This window comes from Ictidomys tridecemlineatus, chromosome Y (assembly GCF_052094955.1).
Source record: "Ictidomys tridecemlineatus isolate mIctTri1 chromosome Y, mIctTri1.hap1, whole genome shotgun sequence".
In the NCBI taxonomy this organism is placed as follows: Eukaryota; Metazoa; Chordata; class Mammalia; order Rodentia; family Sciuridae; genus Ictidomys; species Ictidomys tridecemlineatus.
Genome location: NC_135494.1, coordinates 2,242,624 through 2,268,024, shown reverse-complemented (window position 1 = coordinate 2,268,024; position 25,401 = coordinate 2,242,624). Strand labels below are relative to the sequence as shown.

The following is a 25,401-nucleotide window of genomic DNA, read 5'->3' as shown; positions in this document are numbered from 1 at the left end:
TGGGGATTGAACGCTGGGCCTTGTGCATGTGAGAAAAGCACTCTACCAACTGAGATATATCCCCTGAGATTCTCAATATTACAATTAAGGAAAAAAATAAATATTTTGTAAGATCTAGTGTGTACCTCTGGGGTCCTGTATTCCCCCTTTTCTTTATTTAATAAAACTGAGTAAAGGCTTGGCATAAGCCATAGTATCATCAGTTTAAGTTATAGATAGTAGTAAAGTATTTAAATGATTAGATTTACCTTGTGTTAATTATTGTAATTTCTCAATATATACTAGTTGATATATCCTAACAATTTAAAAGGAATCCTCAATTTCTTTCTGAGAGAAGGTCTCACAATATCTTTATGTCTCAGAATATTATCCTTTAAATAGATGTCTCTCAATTGTCTTTTTAAAAATATGATTAAGCACTATATAAATCCTACCATATTTCTATGAATAATAGGTCCAGTGAGAGAACTTCTATAATGTCAATGAATTTTCAACAAGGTTTGCAACTTTTATTGCTCAAAACTAACATACAACTTTAATTTAGAGAACCTCCATCCTAAAAAAATTCCCAGATCTCAAAATTATTCAACAAACAAAATATGCAAGAATGAACAGTCTGTGAATCAATCAAACTTAGTGTCCAAGGAGAATTGTGAAAATTGGAATCTAAGTCAGCAGTTTAATATATTTAGTGTTTAAACAAGGATGTGAATTTATTCACCAAAATTAATCCTTGCTTTAAACAATAAGAATCACTAGGCAATAAAGACCTTGCTTAAAGGAGTTAAACTTGACATTTTAATAGGTCTTTATCATGTCAAAATATGAACCAAAATATTAGTTCACTTCACTATCAGCATAGATAGCGAAATCAGGGAAATGGCCTGAAATATCCTTGAATTAATCGGTCAAAATTTTTAGTCAGTCCAGTGCATATAAATATTTTTTTACATTTATCTATTATCTGTCTAATTAATAATATAAAAATATTTCTATTTAGGAAAATATTTTTATCATTAAAATCTAGAATATACAGATCTTGGTTTACCCAAAGATGATTTCTTTCTTCTTAGGACCTCCAATGTGTGCTTCTCCTCTGTTGAAATTCCTTTTAGAATTTTTCCTGGTTATACTTTGAAATAACTTCTGAAAACCTTAGAATCTTTGTACCTTGATAAAAAGAAATATCAATGAGGACTGGGGTTGGGGCTAAGTGGTAGCATGCTTGCCTGGCATGCATGAGGCACTGGCTTCGATTCTCGACACTACATACAAATAAATTTAAAAAGTAAAGGTCCATCAACAACTTTAAAAAATATATTTTAAAAAAAGGAAAGAAATATCAATGAAAATATAGTTAAAGTCCTTGGATATTTCTGTAGATAGTTAATACAATATACATAACCTATAATTAATACAATATAATTGATTAACTTTATGTAACCACGTGGATGTTAAGATATGTTGGATCCATTTCAATTTGTTCTCAACTAGGACTGCACGCTTGCATGTGATGTCACTTGATGTGGCTGATGATCCTTGTGTATACATTTACTTATTTCTTGTAATTACACAGTCAGGAACAAGAATAAGGATTTGGGGATCATCCCAGGAACATGGCTAGCTTTGTTTCTGCGACAAGCAAATGCATCCCCATAACTTTCAAAATCAAAAGCCAAGTGTGAGACAGCAACATTTAGCAACATGACCATAGAGAGGAAAAGGAAGGGTCCCAAGGGAAGCTGCTGAGGGGTAAGAAATCAAGTTTTTGGCCTTGAGAGCAAGTCCGGCTTAGGGCTGCAACGAACAAAAATGTGGAATTAGATTTTGCCTGCAAAAGATCTTTTGTTGGCACTTACAGATAGGTGTTCTGAAAAATGCAGGCTCTGGGCAGCTCCAGGTAGCAGGTCTGAAACAGGAAGTACAGGTTAGCAGCTAGAAGGTGGGACCAGAAGTCCTGTGTGAGTGACAGTTGGAAGGACCAATGGGAAGCCTGTTGAAATGCAGGAGGCGGGCCCAGGAAGCCAGCTGAGCAGCCAGGCTTGGGAGGTTACCATGATGATGGAAACAGCTTGGAGCCCGCTGCCCTAGAGCTTCCCTATCTGGTGGCATTCCATTTGGTTTGTCTGCATTCCCCAGGCCTGGGAGGGATCCCATGGCTGACCTGCACTTTCAGCTTGTGTCCTCCTGCCTTTGCACTTTCCCTGGCAGCACGTGGGACTTTAAAAGTGAGCTTTAATAGCAGACACCAGCGTTACTATCAGATGTTAAGGCAGTCTCTGGATTCAGCCATCAGACCCAGTAGGGGTTCAGTACAAACTGAGTGTTCACACACAAAAAAAAAAAAAAACAGAAAAATAAAACTTACTTCTCTATGGGAAAAGAATCCCTGTGTTGAGTCTCATCACAACATTTTCCTTCCCTGTTTTCTCACTCTCCAAGCGCTGACTTCTAGTACACTCACCCAAGAAGTCTTTATCTGATATTTTAAAACATAAAGATTCATACAAACAATCTAAAAAAGTCCACAAAAGCACTTTCCCCATGGAGAGGACTCAGCAACACATCCCACTAATCATCTTAGTAACTCATTACATTTATTTAGAGTCTCTAGAATTATAAAAAAAGTTTTCTAAAGACAAAATATTCCCAGATAGTAAAAAGTTTAACCTCACAGATTTTTCTTCTGTCTAATTTACTTACTTTCTACAATTCGGTCCACGATACTCTACAATCCTAAGCGCTCTTAGCTTCTGGAGAGAAATTCCAAACGAACTGAATTTTTAAAACTCACCCTGGAGTCACCATATGGGCAACCAATTGTCGCATTCCTCATGACTAAAACACTCAGGGTCACTCCAGGTGAACTGAGCTGCATGAAATAATCACACAAAAGACAAAGACAGAGATACCTTTTCCTTTGGGTGTTTTGATGGCTGCTCGGATCTCAGGGATCCATGGAAAGAGAGAGAGAGAACACACACACACACACACACACACACACACACACACACACACACACATGCTGAACTCTTTTATTGGGGAGAAGCCATTCAAGTGAGGCAAGGGGTCAGGATTCAGGGGGCTGAGTCTAGCTTTCTGTTGTCTGCTGCCAGCAGGTTGATTGACATCTAGGGAGGCCACACCCAAAGGCGCAGCAAGAGAAGGGAACACACAAAGGGAGTTTCCAAGGAACATTTTATCCCAAACAGGCCAAAGGGGTAGGATTGCAGTAGAACAGGTGAGTGTCGCTCAACCCCATTGGTGACTCATCTACATCTGAAGACATGCCTTTTACTTCTTGAGCTGTGGCAATGCCCGAGTGATTGATTGGAGCTTCTTGCTTCAGGACTGGAAGATGTGGGTTATTCAGAGTGATTCCCACAAATGGCCCCTGTGATGAGTGGGTCTCACAAGAGGCTTAGTTTCCTCCTGTGTGAAGGGGACAATGCTGTGATCCTCTTCGTATGTCTACCTGAGAAGTTGAGGTGCAGTTGGCATGGGTGTTGGGAAAAGTATAAAGGGCAGATGGGAACAGAGTTGATCTGGGTCAAAACAAAGATGATCCCCAGCAGAAGGCAATTCTGCCACCTAGAGTCTGTGCTCTGGGATCAGCATCCTCGTCATCCGAGTCTCTAGATCATTAAAGAAAACACTAGAGGAGGACAGAAGAGGAGCAAACAGTACCTGTGGCTGTGTGGCCCTGGCTGAGGACAGCACAGGGTTTGCTGCTGGGCGGTCACTTGTGTCCCGAACTATAAAGGAGAACTGTGCTAAAGACTAGGCCCTTCAGGGGCTGTCCTCTGTCTTGGGCTATGTTAGAATGACCTGGATGGCTTCAGTCTCCGGCTTCCTGATTCTCCAAGCTCACGGATTTTGTGGCCTCTTTCACTTGTTTCGTGTGATGCTTGGGACACTTTTGTACATGACAGGCTCACGTGTGCACTTTTGTGTGATAATAGCTGGATCACACGGGGCAGCGGGAGTGAGGGGACTGGCACACGGTTCTGAGGGAGGCCTCATGGAGACCCAGCCTCCCTTGCAGTCTCCTGGCCTGCGGGTCAAAGCCCTGTCAGTAGAAGAGGCTCCTCACACAAGGTCAGGTGCACCCACTTCCTCAGCAGCAGGTGAAGCTGGGGCCCACCGAGATCCAATCAGCATCTCCAGCTCTGAGGAGCCAGGAATACTGGCCAGTGTCTTCTGGGATTCCAGGAAGATTATGGAAAGAGATGTCTTCTCTCCTCCTAACAATGCTTTCCCAGCTCCTATTATGCTGGTTTTTTGGGGGGTGGGGGGGGCTTTTATTTTTTTATGATTAGTTAATGCTAGAGTTGAACATGATGCTAACTCTATCCTTTACAACTTTGGAGTGGTTCTGTATCTTCACTTGCAGTGAAAGCATAAATGAGAGTCAGGCCCCATCATTCCTCCTCCAATTAAAAAATCCTGCAGGAGAAGGGTGAAGTGTGTGGGAAGGGCGCCCCCTGCCGGGCTCTCGCAGGAACACACGGCTGCAGAGTTGTTAGGGTCCCTGTTAGCCTCAGATTGTGTCACCTGAGCAGCAAGTGGAGACATACTCTAAGATCCCCCAGATTTCAGAGGTGGGGGTATTTGCACAGAGCATATCAATAACCTTTGGAAAAACAGGTGAGTTAAAATACCACTGCAGGAACCCTGTTCTGATCCAGGATAGGGGCAGCCTTACTGTAGAATCATCCCAATGTTCGGGACCGAAGGTTGACGATTGCCATTTTGAACTTCATCCTCAGGGAACATCATGAAACCAGCAGCCATATCCAGGGTTTCACAATTCTGAACTCATTTTTTAATTGGCCAACCATGATTTAATTATGAACTCACTAGAGTTTGCTATAATCTAGACACTAGAAAGAAACTAATCAAATATATAAGCTGTTCAGCAGCTTCTTTTTAAAAATATTTTCACATTAGAATTATTTGTATAATTGTAACTTAAAACATTAGTTAGTAAAATAATGATATATTGATGTATGCATAGATTTTGGAATGCTTAAATCTAGAGACTGTTTTCACATTCTTTATGGTGTTTGAAGAGAAAATTCTTATAAATTTGATGAGGTACTCTTTATCAAATTTTCTGTTCTTGCTGGTGTAGTGGTTCATGCCTGTAATTCCAGCGGCTCAGGAGGCTGGCGCAGGAGGATTGCGAGTTTAAAACCAGCCTTGGCAACTTAGTGAGACCTGAAGCATCTTTGTCTCTAAATAAAATATAAAGAAGAGCTGGGCATGTGGATCAGTGGTTAAGTGCACATAGGTTCAATCCTCCATACCAAGAAAATAAAATAAAAAATAAAAAATAAATTAAAAGTTGTTCCTGATTGTACCTTCAGTATAATTCTAAGACATATTTCCTCTCACAAGATCAACCAAATTCCCTCTTGTTCTTGCCCTGATAATTTTAGTAATTTCAGTATTTGCATTTCTGTGTGTTCCATGACACTAGAGTATATTTTGACACATTATACATACATGGAGAGTAACTTATTCTGATTAAGATCCCAGTCTTTTGGTTGTACATTATGTGGAGGAGTTACCCTGGTTTGTAGTCATATATGAACATAGGAATGTGTCCCATCCAGTCTACTCACTTTCCTATACCCTCCCTCCCCCTTCCCATAATTTCTCTTTGTCTAATTCAATAGACTTTTATTTTTTCTCCCCACACTCCATGTGTGTGCTTGTGTGTGTATGTGTGTGTGTCACATTTTCTTTATCCATTCATCTGCTGAAGAGCACCTGAGGAACCAGCCTCTACCTCAGAGCAAAGCCTGTCCAAGGAAGGGGGCATGACCCTTGTCTTTGGAAATACCCACACAGAACTCCTAGGCACAAATCCATCCTGCTGAGTTGTTTTTCTGCAAATAACAGGAGAGATCTGCTGCACCAGGTGTCCCTGATTCAATCAGGGACCATGCCTGCCTTAGGTTGTCTAATACTACATATGGTCCTTACCCATAATTGGATGGGCTGACCTGAAGGCATCAGCCTCCTGTCTTAGGTTGGTACCATTGCAATAGGATCTTACCTGTCATTGACTACTGGTCCAGCATACAGCCACACCTGTGGATAGGCCTTTGTACCAGCAGGGGGATGGGTTCTTTGCCTCAACTCTGTTGGCCCCTAAATTGTAGCTGAACAACCATCACAAGCAGAAGGGAGAAGGATACACCAAGCCAATTGACAGCTCCTTTTGGAAAAATTGTACCACGGATGACACCATCAGCAAAAATACCCCAACACTACCACAAGTTGCTGCACCAACAGATAGTTCACAATGCATATAAGTGATATATAGTCCAGGCAAATTCTGCAAGCAGTTCAGTGATAGCTATTGCAGAAGCTGTAGATTGGTTTTATCTTTGTCTTCACCGGCACTGGGATGAAGATAGGAATTCTGGCAATAATGGCTAAAGAAAAAATTATGTAACATTCAGAAGGCACTAAAAGAAAACAATTTTCTGAACAATTTACATTATCCTGAACAGAATTATTAAATATAATGAAAAGGAAAGGTGAAAGTAAACAAACAGATCTGTTAACCTCCTTTTTTGTTCACATATTAAAACAATCCTCAACAGCTGTTTACCCAATTTAAATTAAACCATTTAAATCATGTGAATAAGAAAAAAAAATATTTGGATCCATTTTTTCATAAGCGCTCATCATATATGCTATATGGATATATGTACATACAAACATACAACACAAAACACAAATGTGCACACATAATATAACACATACAACACATAACATAATAGTAAAGGCCTTATAACTTTTTACAGGTGAAATCTCCATTGCAATGTTTAAAAACTCTGTAGTCAAAAAATAGAACTGATCAGCAAAACATTAACCTAGGTCTTTATGAGCTCAAAAAACAAAATAGAACTTCATGATGTGGGAAAGGGCAATAATAAAATAGATATTGAAAAAACCATCCTGGTTCTGTCACAGATGTAAGGGTAGCTAAACTGGAGTTCTCGATATCAGCTGTTATGGATTTGAGCCAAATCATCTTCTTTTGGTCTGTAGAAATCGCTTTCGTTAATCTCTCTGGAATCCAAATCGGCTGCTGTTCTCCCTGTGGAAACACACAAACAGACCCCCAACTCCAGACAATTACTGGGTCAGGACCTTTCAATTGTCCTCTTAGAATGCCCATCCAAAGTACCTTGGGCTTATGTACATTTTTTGGATACATATGCCTTTCCACAGCACTAAGCCCTGATGAATCCAAATTTAGAAAGTTTAGAGTAAAAAGGATTATTTTAAGTTTATCTTCGGGGAATATATACCCCATCCAAATTCCCTATTTTTACTTTAATAAGTACATTTTAATAGTTTGATGAGCTCTTTCAACTATGCCTTGTCCCTGTGGATTGTATAGAATTCCTGTTATATGAGTAATGCCAAATGATGAGCAAAATTGATTAAAAAAGGTAGAAGAATAACCAGGGGGCATTATCTGTTTTTAACTGTTTTGGAACGCCCACAGTGGCAAAATTTTGTAAGCAATGAGCTATACTATTATAAGTTTTTTCTCTGGCATGAAGGGAGCCCATCAAAAATCCAGAAGAAGTAACTGTAACATGCAAATATTTTAATTTTCCAAATTCTGGCAAGTGTGTAATGTCCATCTGCCAAATATGGTTAGGTTATCAATCCTCTAGGATTGACTCCAAGATTAACTTGTGGTAAAAAGGTCACACAATTTTGACATTGTTTTATTATTTGTCTAGATTGTTCCTTAGTTATTTTAAAACGCTTTTGTAAAGTATTAGCATTGAAATGAAACTTTTTATGAAAATTTGCAGCTTCTTCTAGTGTAGAGAAAATATGTATATCATGTGTAGTTTTATCTGCTAAATTATTGCCCAAACTAAGGGCTCCAGGCAATCCTGTATGTGCCCTGATACGACCTATAAAGAATGGATCTTTTCTGTCCCAGATTAGACTTTGTATAGTGGAAAACAAAGAGAAAACAGTAGAGGAAGGGGAAATCCTACCAGCATCTTCAAGGGATACTATAGCATAACTATATACTGACTATCAGAAAATAAATTAAATACCGAATCTTTAAACATCACAAAAGCTTGTAATACGGCATTAAGCTCTAACATTTGAGCTGATTGTTTGGGTACTAAAAATGTAAAAGTTTGATCAAGTGTAACTACTGCTGCTGTACTGTTATTTGACCCATCAGTGAATATATTTGGAGCATTCATGATAGGTGTTTTTCTTGTCATTTTTGGAAAAATTACAGGATGCAATGACCAAAAAGACAATAAAGGATTAGATGGTAAGTGGTTATCAAATGAAACATTAGATTTGCACATGATTATTGCCCAAGTATTTAACTCATTAGCTAATTCATCAATTTGATTCATAGTATATGGAGTAATAATTTTATTGGGAGAAAATCCAAACACTCCCTTTGCTGCTTTTATTCCTTTGAGTATTAATTGTCCTACGGCCTCAGGATACCTAGTAAGAATAGTGTTAGGAGAATAAGATAAATGTATCCATAATAATGGACCTTCTTGCCAAAAATACTCCTGTAGGAATATATTTTGTTGGTAGTACAATAAATAATAAAGGCAAACATATCAATTCTATCCAAATGCATATTTTCCATATATGTTTCAATGATTTTTAATGCCTTTCTTGCTTCAGGCGTTAACATTCGGGGTGAATTTGGATCTGATGGACCTTTTAAAATATCAAATAAAGGTCCCAATTCTCCTGTTGGAATACCTAGATAAGGCCTTATCCAATTTATGTCTCCTAATAACTTTTGAAAGTCATTAAGTGATTTGAGTTGATCTACTCGTATTTGAATTTTTGGTGGACGGACCATGGTTGAGGATAATAGAACTCCTAAATAATTAATTGGAAAATTTAATTGTACTTTATCTATTGCTATATCTAGATTATAATTTTTTAATAAGTTTGTAAGTGTGGCATAACATTCTAGCAACGTGTTTTTAGCTTTGTGTGCTAATAATACATCATCCATATAATGAAATATTTGTAGTTCAGGATTTTGATTTCTAAGTGGCTGGATTACTTTGTTAACATAAATTTGACACATAGTTGGGCTGTTAGCCATCCCTTGAGGGAGTACTTTCCTTTCATATCTCTGATCAGGACCTTCATGATTTAGTGCAGGGATAGTAAATGCAAAACGTGGACTATCTTCAGGATGAATTGGAATTGAAAAAAAACAATCTTTAATATCTATAACTAAAACATACCAAGTTTTTGGCAAAGCAGACAATTGAGGAATCCCCGATTGAGCAGGTCCCATAATGACCATTTCATTATTAATGGCTCTTAAATCTTGCAATAATCTCCATTTACCAGATTTCTTTTTGATGACAAAAATGGGAGTATTATGGGGAGATACAGAAGGTTGTACATGTCCTTCCGCTAATTGTTGTTTGACCAGATCATGGGCTACTTGTATCTTTTCTTTAGTCAAGGGCCACTGAGGAACCCATACTGGTCTTTCTGATTTCCATGTAATTTTTATTGTCTCAGTGGCCCTTTGTGAAAATTCAACCCATGTCTGTCTGTTCCTTGATCTATTTGTCTTGGTGCTGCTATACCTTGTTCTTGTTTTTCTAATCTTTTTCCTTTCCTAAAACCTTGTCTAGCCATAATAGTGGGTGCATTTTGATTGATATTATTTGTTAATGTCAAACCTAATTGATCTAGGACATCTCGTCCCCATAAATTTACGGGAAGATGATCCAATACATATGGCTGTATAGTTCCTTCACATCCTTCAGGATCCTTCCAATCTAATACCATTGCACTTCTATCGCGATTAGTCGCCACTCCTAGGCCTCGAAGCGTTTGAGTGGCTTGGTGTAATGGCCAATGTTTTGGCCATTCTTGACGAGAGATAATGCTAAGGTCTGCACCTGTATCCAGTAGCCCATTAAATTTATGTCCTTGAATATTTAGTTTTAGCATGGGGCGAGAATCTAAATTAAAAGAAAGCATAGCCCAATCTACACCTGTGGAGCCTAATCCCTTGGAACCTCTTTCTACAGCATGACTGGAAAATTTATCATGTAGGCTTGGTATTATTAGTAACTGTGCTATTCTATCTCCTGGTGAAATTATTGATATACCCTTTGGAGAACTGGCTATAATTTTTATTTCACCTTCATAATTGGGATCAATTACCCCAGGACTTATCATAAGTCCTTTTAGAGTAGAAGATCTGCGTCCCAATAACAAGCCTACTGTTCCTTTGGGAAGAGGTCCTTTTACCCCTGTGGGAATGATTTGAACTCCCATCTCTGAAGTTAGTACTGATTTGGCGGAGGCGCAGATGTCCAACCCTGCGCTCCCTCTGGTTTGTCTGATGAGGGATCTGATGTCCTGGGCACTGCCCTGATGGGGTTGCTGGGGTTGCTGGGTTCCTCTAGTGCTCTATATATTTGTGGTTTGGGGCCCCGGAGCATTGGGGCCCCCTGTCCATTTTTTGGCAAAGGAGCCCGATGCCTTTGTACATGATATTGTGGATAAACACCTTGTCCTTGTTCATTTTTTGATAATGGAGTACCCTCTATGGTTGTTTGGGAACGGTATTCATTAGCCCAATATAATGGAGTACCCTCTATGGTGGTTTGAGAATGGCATTCATTAGCCCAATGTCTCCCTCTATGGCATCGTGGGCAAATACCCGGTATTCTACTCCTTTGATACCTAGTTTTGTTAAACCCTCCTCCTATGGGGCAATTCCTTAATATCTATAACTAAAACATGTTGAGAGCCACAGCCAAAGGGGCCCCAGCAAACTTCCAGCTGCCGGCTGATGATCCAGCTGCCAGCACCCTTTCCCAGATCCTCTCATTCCCATGAGCCAGGGAAACCTTAATTTTCATAACCTGTTGTTGCTGTAGTTGGACATTATACTAAAATGTGTCCTCTACACCTTTTGAGTTGTTCTGTAACCTCACTTGCAGTGGAAGCATAAATGAGAGTCAGTCTCAATCATTCCTCCTGCATTAAGAAATTCTGCAGGGCTGGGGATATGGCTCAGGCGGTAGCATGCTCACCTGGCATGTGTGCGGCCTGGGTTTGATTCTTAGCACCACATACAAAGATGTTGTGTCAGCCGAAATATAAATATTGAAATTCTCTACTCTCTCTCTCTCTCTTAAAAAAAAAAAAAAAGAAAGAAATCCTGCAGTAGGAGTGGAAGTGTGTGGGAAGGGCGCACCCTGCCAGGCTCCTGCGGGATCACACAGCTGCCCTGCTCTCAGCATTCATGTTAACCTTAGACTGTGTCACCTGAGCAGGGAGTAGAGATGGGACCTCAGATTCCCCAGACTTCAGAGGTGCTGGGTGTTTGCACAGAGCATGTGGATAACCTCGGGAAAATAGAGGAGATAAAATAACACAGCGGGACTCAGTGAGACCCATTTGGTGGGAGGCCAAACTACCATGTGACTCTGTCTCCCTTTCTGATTGGTGTGGCATCATCATTATTCACTCTGTGATCTGGTTGCCTAAGTAACCAAGATGATAGCACCAATCACTGGGGTCCTGTGACTGTGTCCTCTTGCATAGGCGAGCCTTCCTACATCCCTGTGAGTCCATCCCTGTGGGTCGAGCTATGCTCACCTGTCCCTTTGTGATATGACTTTTGCGTGTCCCCTTCTCTTGCTCTGCCCTTTTGTGTGGCCTTCCTAGATGTCACTCAACCTGCAAAATTAACAATTAGCATTTTTAAAACCATTCTTAGGAAACACCATAAAGAGTAGCAGAAATATCTCAGGAGTTCACAATTCAGAATTCAATTTGAATTTGTCAATCATTTTATTATGGATACACTAGAGTTCCTTTTATAGTCTGGATACTAGGAAATAATTAAATATGTAATGTGAATGTTTTCTCCTGCTCAGCAACTTGTTTTTTCTTTTTTTAAAAAATATTTTCACATGTATGATCTTTTGAACAGCCACAACAATGTTTATAGCAAGGTCAATTTGCAATAAGCTAGACTATGGACCAACCTAGGTGTCACTCCAAAGATGAATGGATAAAGAAAATGTGGTATATATAATTAATGGAATATCAGTCAGGTTGAAAGTAGACTAAAATTATGGCATTTGCTAGTAAACGGTTGGAGTTGGAGAATATCATGCTAAGTGAAATAAGACAATCCCACAAAAAAAGAGGAATGTTTTCTCTAATGTGCAGATGCTAATTCAGGAGTGATGGGGCACTAGGGCAGAATAGTTTTACCTTAGATTAGGTTGAGGGAAGTGATGGGAGGAAGGGGAGAGGGATATGGGGACAGGAAAGATAGTAGTAGAATGAAACAGACATCATTACTGTATTATATATTTGATTATGTGACTAATATGATTCTGCAACATGTACATGCAGAATAAAGAGAAATGATATCCCATCCACGTATGATATATCAAAGTTTATATATGCACTCTGATGTCATGTACAACTAATTAAACAAATAAAAAATTATAACTTTTTTCACAAAAATTTGTATGTATAATAACTAAAATGATGTATTAATTATATTTTGATGTACACTTACATTTGGGGATGGTTAAATATAGAAACTGTTCTCATGTTCTTTTAAAAATTGGAGGAGATATTCTTTATGTCAAATTTCCTGTTCTTACTGGTGAGGTGGTACATGCCCATAATTCTAGTGGCTCAGGAGGCTGGACCAGGAAGACTGTGAGTTCAAAGTCAGTCTCTGCAAGTTAGCGAGGCCCTGAGCAACACCGTGAGTGAGACCCTGTCTCTGAATAAAATATAAAGAATAGCAGGAGATATGGCTTAGTGCTTAAATGCCCATGGGTTTAATCTTCATTAAAAAAGAGAAAAAAAAGAAGAAAAGAAAAAAAGAAAGACAGAAAGAAAGAAAGAAAGAAAATGAAAGAAAAAGTATTCATAATTTGTTTTCTTTGTTTGGTTTAATGCAATTTCAAAGGTATGTTATTCTCTTTCAAGAGCATCAAAATTTCTTCTCATTTTTGCCCTGAGAATTCTAGTATATTCAGCATTTTGATTTCTGAATGCTCCATGAGTGTATTTTTTCACTTTTTAATTTCTTCTCTTTTGATACACATGATACTAGAGTGTATTCTGACCTTTTATGCATAAATAGGCTATAACTTATTCTAAGTAGGATCCCTGTTTTGTGGATGAACATGATGTGGAGTTACCTTGGTTGTGTATTCAAAAAGAAACATAGGAAACTGATGACCCATAAAATCTGCTTTCTTCACTCTTCCCCTTCTGCCTTCCCTTCTTTCTCTTTAGTCTAAAGCAATAGACTTCTATTTTTTGTGTCCTCACCTTCCATGGTTGTGTGTAACCACCCACATATATGTAGAAACATTCAGCCTTTGGTTTTGGGGGGTTGGCTTCTTTCACTTTGCATGATAGACTCCACTTTCATCCATTTACCAGTCAAGGCCATATTTCATTCTTATTTAGAGTTGAGTAATATTCTAATATGTGTGTATGTGTGTTTTCTCCATTATTCTGTTCAAGGGCATCTAGGCTGATTGCATACTTTAGGTATTGTCAATTCAGTTGCTATAAACATTGAAGTGCCTGCATCACTGAACTATGCTAATTTTAATTTTGGGGGGTATAAGCTGAGGAGTGGGATAACTGGGTCAAATGGTAGCTCCATTCCAAGTTTTCTTACGAATCTCCCTACTGCTTTGCAGAGTCCATGCACCAATTTTCAGTCTGACCAACAATTTATGAGTTTGGCTTTTCCTCCCCATTCTTATTTATATTTACTTGTGTTCCTGATAATTGTCATCCTTACTGGAGTGAGATAGAATCTCAGTGTAGTTTTCACTTGTATTTCTCTAATTCCTAGAGATGGCAAAGTTTTATTCACATATTTGTTGATCATAGATGACTGTGTGCTTAATGTGTGACTGATGCTGGGGCTCCAGGTCCATCCTATTGCAGATGAACATTTAACTTTCCTAGAAACCTTTTAGAAAACACTTCTTTCCCCATTGATGGTTGCAATCCGACTGCTAAAATGAATTACTCACAAATGTGTTCATCATCCAATCTTCAAATATTTCCATTCGTTTATAGGAATCTGTTCTCATGCTACAGCTCCATGGCTTGATCACTGTAGTTTTTTAGTGAACATTGATGTCACTGTGTTAATGTTGAACCAGGATGAAATGAAAATATCACCAACTCCAATTTTAAATCAAACTAAAGCAAGCTTGTATTGTGTACACAAAAGCAGTACACAAGTGGCTGTCTCTCCCAAAACTAGGATACAGATCAGCACCCCAGCTCTTCAGGTGAAAGGTTTTATAGCTCCAAATGTTACAATGGTGGAGGAGTGCCTTGGGAATTTACAGCTAATAGAATTTTGGCAAGCATAATAATAGAATTCTGGAAAGCATAATACAAAGGCAGATAGCAGGTTAATAATCTACATGGCTTAATATTTCATGGTAGGGAGTAAATTGAGATTCCAACATCAGAATTTATGAGGTGCTCCTGGGGTTTTAGGGAGGGTTGTTACCTTGTCAAAAACAGACAAGTATGGGTGAGTTCAAAGCCCAGGCAGGAATTTCAAACAAGTTTAAACAGGCTGTGAGGCCAAATAGAAATCTTAGTATTTTTTAGCAAAACAGAAATGAATTTTTCTTAACTCTTTCAAGAGATGACTCCCAATCCTAAAAAGAATGGAATTTCATTTGGTTCATCATTAAACCACAGAATTTTCTCATGAATTTTAAAAATAAAATATAAATAAATAAAATATAATAAAATAAATATATGATAAAATAAATAATATAATATATAAATAATATATAATATATAATATAATATATAAATAATATAATAAAATAAATAAAATAAAATATATAATAAAATAAATTAAATAAAATATAAATAAAATATAAAAAATGTTAAAAAATTCAAAAAATAAATCCATTATATACAATAAGATTTAAGAAAAAAGCCTGAGTACTGATGCTCATTCCATTTAGCTAAAAACATATTGCTTCATCCTAATTCTCCCTAGACTTGAGCACTGATAATTCAGTAAGAAATAAACATTCATCAAGCTGAGGCTTGAATGTGAGTCCACATGAAGTGAGGCCTCCAAGAAGTGAAAAAAAAGGGGTGTCTTCAGTTCATGTCTGTCTACAATCTGATGTGGATTCAGTCCTTTGTCAACAAAAGTAAAAATAATAATGCTTACCTTGAAACAGGTAGCAAGGCTGAGAGAGAATGTAGCTCAGTGGTAATGAACCCAATGTCCAGTACTGCAACAAACAGATGCATAGAAAAGGCACTTGTTGTGGCTCACATCTATAATGCTAGAGACTCAGGAGCCTGAGTCAGGAAGATCTTTCGTTTCAGGTCAGCCCCAGAAATTTAGTGAAACCCTGTATCAAAAAAGAAAAAGCACCAGGTGCAGTGGAATGTGTCTGTAATTCCACTGGCCCAAGAGGGTTAGACAGGAGGATTATGGGTTTAAATACAGTCTCAGAAATTTAGCGATGGCCTAAGCAACACACCAAGACACTGTCTCTAAATGAAATATAACGGTGCATCTGGGGATGTGGCCTAGTGATTAAGAACCCCTTGTCTGGGCTGCAGATGTGTCTCAAGCAGCAGAACGCTCACCTGGCATGAGCAGGGTGCTGGGTTCCATTCTCAGCACTGTTGGGACCTCTGCTGACCATGGAAGTGCAATTGCTGGGAAAAAAGAAATCCACAGTCTTGTGTTTCTGGTTTTATGATTCTCCATGTACATGGCAGAGCTTGAGAAATGGCTTCCATATATGTGCCTGAAGGGCCCCAAGATATGGCTTCCACAAACACAAAGAATAACTCCCCAGCAACAGGGCACACATATCTAATTGGGTATTGTTTCTGCAACTTAGGGTAAAGGGGCTCTGTTTCTGTAACTGGGGTACCTAGGCTACCCCAACCTGGGGGACTCTCTGATCTCTGATTGGCCCCTGCCTTTGCCCCCACCTCCCTTCTCTTCTCTCTATATAAGTCCTCTCCCTCCACAATAAACTGAGTTGCTGCGCCATCTTAGCTGACTCAACTCCTGACTTGGTGTGATTTTTGCCAGGCAGGGTCGGGACACTCGCCCTCTCGCTCAGCCTGGAGACTCTCACTAGCTGGTCTAGTGATTCTCCCCAACCTCTGTCAGAGGGAGGTCCGACACAGCACCACATAAAAAAATTTAAAAATAAAGATGTTGTGTCCACTGAAAACCAAAAAATAAATACTAAAAATTCTCTGTATATATATAAATTTCTTCTTTAAGAAAGATCCCGTTGTACTAAAAAGAGAGTGATAGAGAGAAAATAGAAAGACAAATCAGAAAGTAGGGGCTGAGGATGTGGCTCAAGTGGTAGCTTACTCGCCTGGCATGCGTGCGGCCCGGGTTCGATCCTCAGCACCACATACAAATGAAGATGTTGTGTCCACCGAAAGCTAAAAAATAAATATTGAAGAATTCTCTCTCTCTCTCTCCTCTCTCTTAAAAAAATATTTAAAAAATCAGAAAGTAGATTGTATTCACACAATTCCAACAAGTTCCTCATGGGCCCCACTCTCACTACCAAGTACTTAGGGTCTGTGTGATATTGGTACTCTGTGAAAATTTGAAAAAAAAATGTTTTTTCATAATATCTAGAGACAGAAAAAAAGGGACTTGAAAATTTCTACCAGGCTTGGTAGAATGGGTTTGGAAACAGTAGTCACAACATATATAACTAAGTTAAACTGTCATTACTTTAACTTAATCACTTCAACTGAGTTTCCTGCAAATGTGACTGCCATTGGGGTAAAGGTTCAGAGACCACATTGCTCGGGTTGTAGATTAGTGTGAGGTCAGCTTGGGCAACAGAGTCCAACACTGTCTCTAGGAAAAAAATGAAGGTAATTTTGGTGAGGGTGTAGCTCAGTGGTAAAGCAGACGTGGGTTCTATCCCCTGTGGAAACCAGTGACAGTGATTGGGAGACAAGTGTCTGAGATTGGGGTCTCTGATGACTTCATGGCAGTTCCACGCTCAGTGACTGGGAAGGTTTCCATGCAAAAGTATAGGATGCCTGGTTGCTGTGGTAATGCTCTCCATGGGGGTAACTCTGTTGTGAGAGTCTTCTCAGCTTTGAACATATTCTCAGGCACACACCTCCTGGGAATAAAGGAACTTCCTGGCTAAGACAACCACAATGTTTCACCAGTTGTGCTGCTCCTGGATCTGCCCAGAAATTAGTAACCTTAAACGATGGACTTTCTTGAGAGCTGCACAGTGCTCATAACATTGTGCATTGCAACTGTGGAATGTAACTGAGGAAATAGCTGCATACTGTTGCTAACTGTGTAACTTTCATGAATACAAAGAATAATGCTTGCATAGTCTTTAATCTGATTAATGAGATATATATAATAAAGATTGCTGGTGTAATACTTTAGACCTGCTGCTCCATTAGAGAGGAGTGCTCCACCTGATCCCGGCTGTTCTATCTTCAAGTTCTGCGTGTGTTACTCTTTATTTCTTCCAATCTCCCATCAGCCTTGCCAGAACCTGCAACTTTGGCCACACTGGTCGCAGCAATGCCAAGTAACAAGAATAAATGAATAAAGTAAACACGATCAATTTACAATTAAATTACTTCATATGTTTTTTGATACATTAAAACAAAATGTATGGAAACTAACATTTCCAATAAAATGGGATGGGCTTCTCAGGATATTTAATAGTCTAATATTTTTCAATTTGCTAAATATTGAAAAACCAGAATTATATCTAGGCATCCTGAAATCTTTAAACACAGTCACTGATAATCATAGAGAATCAATGAAATGCCAACTACAGAAACACAGATATTCTCTATCTCAACTTTTGCCTGGGGTACATTACTGCTGATTGGATGTGGCTCCATGTCTAAGTATTCATGCTCAATACCAAATATAATGAAAATTACTAATCCTATCTAATTAACAACTGGTATATATTTTGGCCTCAGATTTGGCTAATATTTTCTGTTTTCTCTATTTCAATAGCATTCTAATGCAAATTGCCCTTATCACTAACAGCACCAAATAAATTTTCAGACTACTCATCAGCTTTTCACAAGTGACCTGAGCAGAGACTCACAGCATCACGTTTTTGCAAGAGTACATCCTAAATTGCTGACTTCCACCTCCAAGGGTCCCTGATACACTTCTTAAAGACAAGAATATCTGACCCTCTTAGACTGCATGGGACCATGTTGCAATGTATTCCTCATTTATCAGTTTCACTTGAGCTCCCCAATGACATCATCTATAAATCAGAGACCTCCATATGGAATTCCTCCACCAACTCTCTGAAAACACAGGCACTTTTAGCACATTCAGAAACTCCTGCACAACAAAAGCTTCCACAAACTCTTTATGATAAACACATTAAGGCCACTTGTGATGACTACCAATTACTGAGGGTTCCTAGAGCAGGATGCTGCCCCTTATGGACCTTGCCTTATTATTTTATTTAAATCATAGACTTGCTTTTTATTGAATTTTACAGAGTTCCTAAATTAGTAAACCATGCCTGAGAATCCAAAGAAGAAAACAGTATAATGGACAAGCCCCTCCATCCATAATACAGTTTATCAAATATTGGTTCCTAATATATTTTTCTTGGAGGTACTGGAAATTGAACTCAGGGACACAACCACTGAGACACCTCCCAGCCTTCTTTTTAGTTTATTATTTGAGTTTTTTAGAGACAGCATCGCACTGAGTTCTTTACTCTTTGTAATCCTGGTAAGTCACCTTACAAATCACAACACTTGGGCTAAGGTTGTGGTTCAGTAGTTGACAAAATGCCTAGCATATGTGAGGCACTGGGTTTGATTCTTAGGACAACATATAATTAAATAAATAAATGTCAACCGACAAGTAAGAGATAATTTATAAAAAATGAATAAATGGGCTAGGGACATGGCCTCAAATTGTAGTGTGCTCACCTGGCATGCGTGGGGCACTGGATTCGATCCTCAGCACAACACAAAAATAAATTCAAGATGTTGTGTCCACTGAAAACTAAAAAATAAGTAATAAAAATTCTCTCTTTAAAAAAATGAATAGAAAGCAAAATCCTTCTGCCTAAGAATCTTGAGAAACTGGGATTTCAGGTGTATACCACAGAACCGGGGGATTCACAAGAATTTTGAGGACTTCAGTCTTTCATAAAATTTTAACAAGAGTGGAATTTAAGTCTGCTGCAAGTCTTTAAAACTTCTAGTACACTGTATCATTAAATAAACCTCTCCATATTCATCTCAGTTTGTTTCACATAAGCATCACACTACAAAAGTTTGTGACAAAATGCATACATGAAAGGAAAATATGTGATTCAAGATCCAAGACGTTACTGTTATTGCGTTTGGCCCCCAAATCATGTCTTCAGTATGACACAGAATATTTTAATTGTCATTTAATCATTATATATTCTCACTACTTGCTCTCCTAAAAACCCAAACCCATCATAATGTGGCCATCAGAAGAAACATTTCACCAATCTGCACCAAAGGCTGGAGTGGAGAGGCCTAAACTAAAATACACAATATGTAATAAAATATGAGACACAAAAGATTTAAAATACAGGAAAATGGAATCTAACAATGAGAGATTTAACCCATAAAACATGTTGCTTTCAAATCGTCATGTTGATGCAATGTTCCTGTCCAATGCAGGGTGCACTTTTGTTACCGCTGAAGAGATAAAAAAAGAAATGAAGGCACTCACATTTTCACACACCTACAGTGGTTTTCTCAAAATAAATAAATAAAATAAAATAAAATAAAAATTTCCTCAAGTCTGAACAAGTTCAAATAAATCTGAAACAAGCAAAGGTCCTACCACATTTCTATATACAGGGCTTTTCTCCAGTGTGATTTCTTAAATGCTGTTCAAAGGGACCTGGAAAGTTGAAAGTCTTACTACAATTTTGAAAGAAAGAAAAAGGATCTTCCCAGATGTGAATTCTTTATGTCTTTGAAGAAAACTCTGAAAGCTGAATACTGCCTCACATGGCTTATCCTCAGCATTTTCTACAGTATGAGTCCTTTCATACAAACGAATAAAACTAGAACAGCTCAACAACTCATATTTTTTTTTTGCATAGGATTTATTCTTTTTATTCCAAAAGAATCTCCTGAAGCCTTAGTAAAAGATTGAGAAAACTAGATTTCTCACACTTCTCATGCTCACAGGGCTTCTCTGTGTGTTTTCATATATGAGAAGAAAAACAGGGCTGGAGGGGAAGTTGATAGGATGTAGCTTTTCTCTGGTATGTATTCTGGTATGTATTCCAGGGCTTTTCTCTGGAATGTATTCTTCCATGTTTATGAAGCTGATGGGATGTAGCAAAGGTGTTGCACCACTGCTTACATTTAGAGGGTTTATTTTTCAATGTGAATGAAATGGCTTTGAAGGCAATAGGGAAAATGGGATGATTTGTGATAATTTTATACATTTAAAGAGTTACTCAGTTGGAAGTGGTGGTGTATGCCTTTAATTGCTGAGACTTGAGAGGCTGATTCTGAAGGATCAATGTTGGAGGCTAGCCTCGGTACGTTAGGAAAACGCTAAGAAATGCAGCAAGTCTCTATCTCAAAATGAAAAGTAACTGGAATATAGCTAAGTGGTAGAGCACAACCAGATTAAATACCCAGTGTCTGTCTCTCTCTCTCTCTCTCACACACACTCTCTCTCACACACACACACACACACATATTTTCAACAGTGTGAGTACTTCCTTGTCTTTGAGGATGACATGAAATATTGATTTACCAGGTTTTACATTCAAAAAATTTTTCTCCAGTAACTTCCTACATGTATATGAGTAAAACAGTAATAACAGAAAAGTTTACCAATTGTTTTCATGTATACAATTTCTCTGCAGTATCTGTTCTTTCACGTGTGTGAAGCAGACAGGATGTGGCAAAAGGTTTTCCACATTGTTGTTATTCATAGTGCTTTTCTCTGGTATGTGTTCTTCCATGTCTGTGAAGTGTAGGAAATGTAGCAAAGGCTTTACCACACTGTTTACAATCATAGGGCTTTGCTCCACTATGAGTTTTTTCATGTGAGTGAAGGTGAGAGGACTGAGTGAAGGCTTTCTCACACTGTTTACATTCATAGGGCTTCTCTCCAGTATGAGTTCGTTCATGTATCTGAAGGCCAGAGGCAGTAGTGAAGACTTTTCCACATTGTTGACATTCAGAGCATTTCTCTCTAGTATGTCTTCTTCCATGAATCTGAAGGTTACTAGATGTAGAAAAGGCTTTTCCACACTGCTTACATTCATAGGGCTTCTCTCCAGTATGCATTCTTCCATGAATCTGAAGATAATCGGATCTAGCAAAGGCTTTCCCACACTGCTTACATTCATAGGGCTTTTCTCCAGTATGTAGTCTTCCATGAATCTGAAGAGAACTGGATGTAGAAAAGGCTTTGCCACACTGCTTACATTCATAGGGCTTCTCTCCAGTATGAGTTCGTTCATGTATCTGAAGGCCACAGGCAGTAGTGAAGACTTTTCCACATTGTTGACATTTAGAGCATTTCTCTCTAGTATGTCTTCTTCCATGAATATGAAGGTAACTAGATGTAGAAAAGGCTTTTGCACACTGCTCACACTTATAGGGCTTCTCCCCAGTATGAGTTTTTTCATGTGACTGAAGGTAACGGAATGTAGCAAAGGCTTTGCCACACTGCTTACATGCATAGGGCTTTTCTGAAGTATGCAGTCTTCCATGAATGTAAAGAGAACTGGATCTAGAAAAGGCTTTGCCACACTGCTTACATGCATAGGGCTTCTCTCCAGTATGAGTTTTTACATGTGAGTGAAGGCTAGAGGACTGAGTGAAGGCTTTCCCACACTGCTTACATTCATATGGCTTCTCTCCAGTATGAGTTCGTTCATGTATCTGAAGGCCAGTGGAAGAAGTAAGGGCTATTCCACATTGTTGACATTCATAGGGCTTTTCTCTGGTATGTATTCTTCCATGTTTATGAAGCTGATGAGATGTAGCAAAGGCTTTGCCACACTGCTCACATTTATATGGCTTCTCCCCAGTATGAGTTTTTTCATGTGACTGAAGGTAACTGAATATAGCAAAGGCTTTGCCACACTGCATACATTTATGGGGCTTCTCTCCAATATGTGTTCTTCCATGTTTGTGAAGGTAACTGGACGTAGCAATGGCTTTGCCACACTGCTTACAATCATAGGGCTTTGCTCCAGTATGAGTTTTTTCATGTGAGTAAAAGTGAGAGGACTGAGTGAAGGCTTTCCCACACTGCTTACATTCATAGGGCTTCTCTCCAGTATGAGTTCGTTCATGTATCTGAAGGCCAGAGGAAGTAGTGAAGACTTTTCCACATTGTTGACATTCAGAGCATTTCTCTCTAGTATGTCTTCTTCCATGAATATGAAGGTGACTAGATGTAGAAAAGGCTTTTCCACACTGCTCACATTTATATGGCTTCTCCCCAGTATGAGTTTTTTCATGTGACTGAAGGTAACTGAATATAGCAAAGGCTTTGCCACACTGCTTACATTTATGGGGCTTCTCTCCAGTATGTGTTCTTCCATGTCTGTGAAGGTAACTGGATGTGGCAAAGGCTTTGCCACACTGCTTACATGCATAGGGCTTCTCTCCAGTATGAGTTTGTTCATGTGAGTGAAGGCCAGAGGACTGAGTGAAGGCTTTCCCACACTGCTTACATTCATATGGCTTCTCTCCAGTATGAGTTCGTTCATGTATCTGAAGGCCAAAGGCAGTAGTAAGGGCTTTTCCACATTGTTGACATTCATAGGGCTTTTTTATTGTATGTATTCTTCCATGTTTATGAAGCTGATGAGATGTAGCTAAGGCTTTGCCACACTGCTTACACTCATAAAGCTTCTCTCCGATATGTGTTCTCCCATGAATCTGAAGGTTACGGGATGTAGCAAAGGCTTTCCCACACTGCTTACATTCATAGAGGTTCTCTCCAATATGTGTTCTGTGAAGTATTCTAAGTGAACTGGGATAAGCAAAATCTTTCCCACATACCTTACATTTGAAAGGTACATTCCCCGTGTGTGTGATCCTGTGCCTTTGAAGACTTGTGTGTGAAATAAAGGTTTGACCACCTTCTTTACATTGATAGAGTTTCTTTCCAGAATGAATTTTTTCATGTTTTCTAAATAAAGAGGAGAAATGAAAGGCTTCCCCACATACCTCACATTGAAAATGTTTACCTCCTCTGTGTGTTCTCATGTGTCTTTGAACATCTGGGAAAGAAGAAGAGGCTCCAGCACATTTTTGATATTCATAGGGTTGCCACCCAGTATGAGTATCTTCATGCCTTTGAATGTCACTGGAACAACTGGAGACTTTCCCACATACTGTACGTTCATAGGGTCCCTCTCCAGTTTGTATTAACATTTGTGTGTGAACACTTTTGAGCAAAACCAGGGATTGCCTGTACTGTTTAAATTCGCATGGCTTGTCTTCACATTCCTCATGCTTGTGGCATTTGTGTCCAGAGTGAGATGTGATGTGCCTATGAAGGAATGAAGGGCATATGAGTCTTTGGCACACATATGACAACCTCATGGACTTACTCTATTAAAATTTTTCTTTGTCCAGTTAAGAACTGGAATCTCATTCAAAGTTTCTCCACACTATCTCCTTGGCCTTTTAAGTTTACTATATGGCTTCTTTGAAGAATGTCAGCACATTATCAATGCTGGATTCATTCATGATTCTATACTGATTTATAGGTCCCAGGCTTACAATACTACCAACATCAGGTAAAGGCTAGGTTTTCTGATTTGTTCAAATTTCTTGAAAACCAAGAGATTGAAAGGAAACATTCCTTTGCAATGCAGCCTCTCTATTGAGATTATCCAAGTAGTGATATTCACATTCAATTACATATACTTTATGCATGCCCAGTACTTTGAAAAAACTGAATATCTGTCACACCTAAGTATATATTTCTGGTGGAAAAATCCTTTAAGAATAAATACATTTCAAATTGTGTATACTTCTTGGGTTGGTCTGTTTTAAAAATTATATGACCTTCTCAGATTCTCTCAAGAACTTCTTTTGTGAGTACAATTACCTTAGAATGCTCTCAGAATTTTTGATCTCATATTCAATTTTTTTTCATCGCATTTGTTTCCTAAAATGAGAAACCAGAACAATCTTTATGAATTTTGAGGAGACAGGATGCTTTGCCAAATCGTAGGTGCCTTTTATGCTCCAATAATTTAACAACTGATTCCCTTTTCATGTTCTATATAAATGACCAAAATAAACATGAGTTCTCCAGTAGATTTTGAAAAAGAATACATCATTATTACCTATAAAAGCCAGGTTTCTGAGGACTTGCAGCATCACATCTCTGTAAAGGTTCTTCTGGGAAGAATCCAGCAAAGCCCACTCCTCCTGGGTGAAGTTCACAGCCACATCCTCAAAGGTCACTGAGATCTAAAATATCCCACAAATGTATACTGGAGGTCAGGAGAGATTGACAGCAGAAGAAATGTATAGTCAACATGCTTGATGTCCACATGAATCTCTGAGTCCCTGATTAATTGTATCATGTGGTCCATCAAATGCTTCCTGAACTCAAATCCTCACAGACATTCCAACACTAGAATTGGGCCACTCAAAAGACAAGCAACTTAATGTTTTACTCCCTTCCTTTGTTGAGTTCACAGAAAGTAAGACAGGATCCTGGGTCACACCAAACTTTTTTCTTCATTGCACTCCTATTACAATCCTAACAACTTTCTGTGCAGTGCAGAGGTAATATTAGCAACTCTGATAGTACTTACCCTTAAAAAAGAAAGCTGAGAAGAAAATTGCTGGAATAACAAAACTCAGCCTTTAAGAGAGATTCTGCCAACCACAGTGGCTCACTGTGCCTACAAAGTTAATATAAACAACATGGCATTGACTGATCTCTTGATTCCTTCTCAAAGTCTATTGTCCCATCTTTAAAGAAATGTCTACAACACCCCACCCTCAACTTCCAAAAATGGATCACTAAGAAGCTTCCCCAACCGACTACATTTAGACAACTTTTCACTCAGGTTGTCACAATTTGTGAACTGGGGATTGAGTTCATCTTTTGTGATTACCCCAACAGAACAACTAACTATATGTTTACCCATGCTATTCTCCAGGAAAAAAATAGTCAAATGGTAAAGAAGCACCATGATTAATAAACACAAAAATTTGATGATTTTTCCTGATTACTGTCAACGCAGAATGTATTAAGATGAAAAGTTGGAACATGACTTA

At 38.6% G+C, this 25,401-nt stretch overlaps 1 protein-coding gene and 1 long non-coding RNA gene across 2 annotated transcripts in view; one reads left to right on the top strand and one right to left on the bottom strand.

Moving 5' to 3' along the window:
* The window catches only part of LOC144371982 (uncharacterized), a 56,066-nt gene that overhangs the window by 3,526 nt on the left and 27,139 nt on the right, over positions 1–25,401 (top strand). The gene's annotated exons all lie outside the window — the stretch shown is intronic.
* On the bottom strand, positions 20,846–23,766 carry LOC144371976 (uncharacterized). The gene has a single exon (XM_078035334.1). It carries the CDS (start codon positions 23,701–23,703, stop codon positions 21,061–21,063), a length of 2,643 nt encoding a protein of 880 aa, XP_077891460.1. The 5' UTR covers positions 23,704–23,766; the 3' UTR covers positions 20,846–21,060.

Bases quoted from the DNA above. Each gene is read 5' to 3' on its own strand.
- LOC144371976 (XM_078035334.1), bottom strand. From the start codon at position 23,703: ATGAGGTTGTCATATGTGTGCCAAAGACTCATATGCCCTTCATTCCTT.